The sequence below is a fragment of the Bufo bufo genome, chromosome 5 (assembly GCF_905171765.1).
Source record: "Bufo bufo chromosome 5, aBufBuf1.1, whole genome shotgun sequence".
Classification (NCBI taxonomy): domain Eukaryota; kingdom Metazoa; phylum Chordata; class Amphibia; order Anura; family Bufonidae; genus Bufo; species Bufo bufo.
In genome coordinates, this window is record NC_053393.1 from 67,439,312 (window position 1) to 67,444,501 (window position 5,190).

The following is a 5,190-nucleotide window of genomic DNA, read 5'->3' on the forward strand; positions in this document are numbered from 1 at the left end:
CAGTTTTAGAATGAAGTTTTATGGAAATCGAGTTCGGATGTTTCATCGGAAGTCCATTCGCTCATCCCTAACAGGGAGTGCATTAGATTGCGCCCGCACGTCCCTTCAGACTATGCGAGACGTCTTGAGATGTGGTTATAGGAGACATTCCTCAGGCGCAGATGAGTAATCGGCTCCTCTGACACAAATCAGTTCCATGAGTGGGATGGAAAACACATTCCTTCTCACAAGAATTACATGTCTTTTCTTTCCTCCGGAAAACTATTACATTGCCATCTAGTGTCCATAACCCAGGGATTCCGTAGGGAAAGGCAGTGGGAGGAAAGTATTTGGGAATCGTCATCGCCCATCCCAAGAAGCGCAACCAATAGGATGGCACCGGCCGTAGCAGTGCCCTATATAAGAGCAGGGCGAAGGCGAATGAAGAACACAGAATTCTAATCCTCTGAAGCAGGAAACCTGCAAATCTCTGCTGAGATGATGATGTGTGGACGCAGCCTGCTCCCTGCCCTGTGCACATTCCTGCTCCTTCACACAGTAAGTCATTGTATGCTGCAGACTGAACAGGGGGCTATTTTAATATTTTGGTTTTTTTCCCGATTTTTTTGTCTATTTTAGTTATTTTTGAGTTTTTCACTCTATTGTCTTATATTAGGGTGTATATTTGGGGTCCATAAGTACATAAATATGCAGAGTATTCAGACTTCCCTCTACCACAGCTTAATCATTGAAATGTACTAATACTATGGGAGAGATTTATAAAACGGTTTAAAAGATCTACTGTCTTTGTTGCTCATAGCAACCAATCACAACACAGCTTTCATTTCTTATTCTACTGGTGACAAATGAAAGCTTAGCTGTCATTGGTCGCTATGGACAACCACGGCAATTTCTTCTTTTATACAGTTGTCCTGAATCTTACCCCCCTTTGTGTTCCATTACAGTTCATTTTTCAAGAACTCTACTTGCTGTCAGAGAACGAGACATTTATTTATTCTTTTTAAACTGCGAGGCTGGGCTTTCATGCAGCATTTTTGAGGAGCCACTGGAAAAACCTCATCAGAAAAAAAAGTCACGTGGTTTTACCACATGTCCTTGCTCCGAATAATCTGCAATTAGCAGTAAACTGTGGGGGAGATTTATCAAAACTGGTGTAAAGGAAAAATGGCTTAGTTGTCCATAGCAACCAATAAGATTCCACCTTTCATTTTCCAAAGCAACTCTGAAAAAATGTAAGGTGGAATCTGATTGGTTGCTATGGGCAACTAAGCCAGTTCTACTTTACACTAATTTTGATAAATCTCTTCACCCCCGTCCCTGTGTTATAGAGCCTTTACACATATTGCAGAAAACACATGACAATGACAGAATACATTTTGAATAAAACTGAGGTATTACCTTCAAAATAGAGTGGCCATTGGCTCCCATGGGCAGGCGGGTTTTTGCCTGTGTGTGTTTTTACCCCAACAGGGCTATTACTTATACCACACTGCAGTTCCCGCTAGTTGGCACCTTGGCACCTGAAACAAAAGTGTAGTCCCAGGTGCTGCACGTGTAATAGCACCCTGAAGATAAAGGTTAGGGCCTCCTGAACACGACTATATCCGTTTTGCGATCCAGCAAATCGAGGTTTCATGGGAAACCTTTGTAAAAAAGCCTATTCATGTCCATAAAACGGACAAGAATAGGGCAGCTTCTATCATTTGTGGCCCGGACGCACAGAGGCATCCTTTTTTTTTTGCGGACCCATAGAAATGAGACACGGATAACAAAAAATGCAGTTGTGTGCAGTAGGCTTTACTTTCACACAGCTGTTGCTCGCTACCATGTATCAGTGGGCCAAAGGCCAATTAGCCTGAAATCCAGGAGAGCGCTGCCTCACCGAGCTGCATTGGCCTAGGGGAGGGCGTCATATTTCTACACATATATGTTGGCATGCAGATGTTGAACCCTATATGTAAATTCTCTCTCTTTTTCCTGCAGGTGGTCTGTCAGAAATGCCCAGCACAGTGTGGAACGTGCCCGGAGGAACCGCCAAACTGTGCTCCCGATGTGCCAGTTGTGCTGGACGGCTGTGCCTGCTGTCCAGTGTGTGCCAGGCAGCAAGAAGAGATCTGCTCCGAGGTGCTGCCATGTCAAGAGGACCTGGGCTTGTACTGTGACTTCAGTGCAGAGCCACAGAGTGACGTGGGCATATGCAGGGGTAAGTGCAGGGCGGAAAACGGCAAAGGGCTGGCGCTATATACGCGTGTTATATCTGTATGCAATAAAAAAAAAATATATGTATTATTGCCCATTGGCACCCATGGCTTAGTCTTTACTAGGCCTCCATTATTGTGTCTTCTCACTAAGTACATTGGGTACACCCATTTAGGACTCCATTCACATCCAGAGCTGCACCGACATCTCTGCTTGCTTCCCACTTGATGGCATGAACGCACATCTCACAGCAACCCTTGATGGCTTAGTGCTGTTATGTGTTCAGTGGGGGTCCCAGCAGTTGGACCCCACTAATCTAATATCTATCCCCTATTAGTGTTCGTGCCGAGACTGTTCTGCTGTGATGCATTGTGGGAGATACGGCCTCTGTACATCTGAATATCCTATAAGTGCCTTAACCAGTTACCAGCCAGCAGAATTTTGAATGCAGCTCTTGAGTATAAGTCATGGTTTCCAGGAGAATCCGCTTTTATTAGTCCCCTCAGCTTAGTGCTCTCTTATAAATTACAGGGATAGACGTGCTGCTGTTTTTCTCCATCAGGTCGGTAATTCTTTTTATCATCTTCTCACATTAGCACTGGAAGGAGGTAAATGCATGTTCAACGGGGCCCTGTACAACAACGGCGAAAGCTTCCAACCGAGCTGCAAATACCACTGTAGATGTCAGGATGGACAGATTGGATGTGTTCCTAGATGTAACCTGGACCTACAGCTCCCAGGGCCTGATTGTCCCTTCCCAAGAAAAGTAACCGTCCCCGGGGAATGCTGTGAGAAGTGGGTGTGCGACTCGAAAGAAGAAGTGGCCTTCGGAGGCTTCGCTATGGCTGGTAAGATATAAGTCTACATATATGATTTATTTTAGAGATGTTCAAAAAACATTTTAAAAAAATTAAGCAGATCAAGTATCCTAGAAGGACAGGGGGGATCTACAGCAGATAGGTCCACCCAAAAGTCAACAAACCGCCCCTAACAGCTTATATTTCACTGAAGGGGTGAGGATCGTTCTATCTATCTATCGCACATGCGCGGCTCCATTCGCTGCGATGGGACTTTCACATTACTAACGTCATAAAACAGTGGTCACAGAAAATTGCACATTCCTGATATCAAACATAATAATAATTATTATTATTATAATAATTACAATAATAATTTTTTGTATTTGTTCAGCTTATAGACCTGAGGCCACGTTTGGAGTAGATATGGGCGCCAACTGTATAGAGCAGACGACGGAGTGGAGCGCGTGCTCTAAGACGTGTGGCATGGGACACTCATACAGGGTGACGAATCGTAATCGCCGCTGTGAAATGCAGAAACAGATCCGCCTGTGTATAGTGCGACCATGTGATGAAGAGACCGAGGGACTCATAGAAAAGGTATCTATTCATGTATTCACCTTGACATGAGATGGATAAAGCTCAGATCTTTTTGTCCTCTCCATGATATGAGATATGGCTAGGAAGAACTTCATACGTCCTTGCTTCTGATGGTTGTAGCTCAGGCTGCATAGCAGCTAGAGATATCAACCTGAAATACATCCAGGTGAAGTGAGAGCTTTATATACCTGCAGATTTTACTCCCGACTGGTTTCTATAGGCCTGTGATGGCTGACCTCCGACACTTCAGCTGTGGTAAAAGTACAACGCCCAAGATGTACACTTGCTTGGCTGTTCTCAGAACTCCATAGAAATCAATGGAGCATGCTGGGAGTCGTAGTTTCACCACAGCTGGTGTGCCGGAGGTTAGCCATCACTTCTACTGTATAGGCTCTATCTCTGGCTACTTTCACACTTGTGTTTGTAATTCCAGTATTGAGATTCGGCAGAGGATCTCAATACCGCAATTAAACAGATCCGTTTTTATTTTGCACATCAGGATGCATCCTTTCCGTAGGATGCGGCTGTGTGAAATCAAAATGGAAAAAAAAACAGATCCGTCACTAAATACATTGAAAGTCAATGGGTGAACAGATCTCTTTCCATTCAGAATGCATGGGGACAAAACGGAATTGTTTTTTTTACGGTATTGAGATCCTCTGCCGGATCTCAATACTGGAAAACAACAACGCAAGTGTGAAAGTAGCCTTAGTCCTACAATCCCTGTCTTGTTTTAAAGCTTAGATTGTCAGCTTTATCATACTGACGTATATAGTGATCTATTTTATACATGCATTGTGAAAGTATCCTGTGTGTTCAAGTTTTTATCCTTTTTTTCTCTTCAGAAGGGGAAAAGATGCGTGAGAGTGAAGAAATCCGAGAAAGCCATCCATTTTGAAGATAACAACTGTGTCAGTGTACACAGCTACAAACCCAAATTCTGTGGTGGATGCACTGATGGGCGATGCTGCACCCCCCACAGCACTAGGACTGCCCAGGTGGAGTTCCTCTGTCCTAATTACAGAATAATGAAGAAACCAGTGATGTTCATTAACACATGCGTCTGTCATAATAACTGTCCCCGGGACACCAGCCTCCTCCAGATTGACAACGCCAAGTTCCCCAGCCCGAGAAGATATTAGTTTTTACTTATTATGGGACTTTAAGGTCGATCTTCACAGCAGTATTTGCACCCTTGTGGTGTGATTATTATTTCCCACCTTTGCAGACTCAGTAGTTCAGGCATGGCCAACCTGTGGCTCTCCAGCTGTTGTAAAACTACAATTCCCACCATGCCCTGCTGTAGGCTGATAGCTGTTGGCAGTCTGGGCATGCTGGGAGTTGTAGTTTTGCAACATCTGGAGAGCCTCAGGTTGGCCATCCCTGCAGTAGTTACTTATTTTCTCACTGCCTTGTATGTTCCGCAGGATGTGTCGTTTCCTTTGCACCATGACTTTTATTACCTATGGCTTCATGTGCTATAGTGGTGACAGAAGTTGCACCTGCCGTACAGTACAGTGCCCCTCCAGGCTGCACAGACTTGTTTTAGGCCCCTCGCACATGAACGTTGTGCATTGGGGACCGCAATTTGCAG

General features: G+C 44.5%; 1 protein-coding gene across 1 annotated transcript; it reads left to right on the top strand.

Moving 5' to 3' along the window:
- Positions 1–405: 405 nt before the first annotated feature.
- CCN3 (cellular communication network factor 3) lies at positions 406–5,190 on the top strand. Its single transcript, XM_040433055.1, has 6 exons — positions 406–537; positions 1,984–2,203; positions 2,796–3,047; positions 3,391–3,596; positions 4,442–4,838; positions 4,989–5,190. The coding sequence occupies exons 1-5, from the start codon at positions 478–480 to the stop codon at positions 4,736–4,738; spliced, it is 1,035 nt and encodes a 344-aa protein (XP_040288989.1). The 5' UTR covers positions 406–477; the 3' UTR covers positions 4,739–4,838; positions 4,989–5,190.

Coding starts and splice junctions, on each gene's coding strand:
- CCN3 (XM_040433055.1), top strand. CDS start 478: ATGATGATGTGTGGACGCAGCCTGCTCCCTGCCCTGTGCACATTCCTG. Junction 2,204..2,795: donor TGACGTGGGCATATGCAGGG/GTAAGTGCAGGG, acceptor TTCTCACATTAG/CACTGGAAGGAGGTAAATGC. Junction 3,048..3,390: donor CGGAGGCTTCGCTATGGCTG/GTAAGATATAAG, acceptor GTATTTGTTCAG/CTTATAGACCTGAGGCCACG.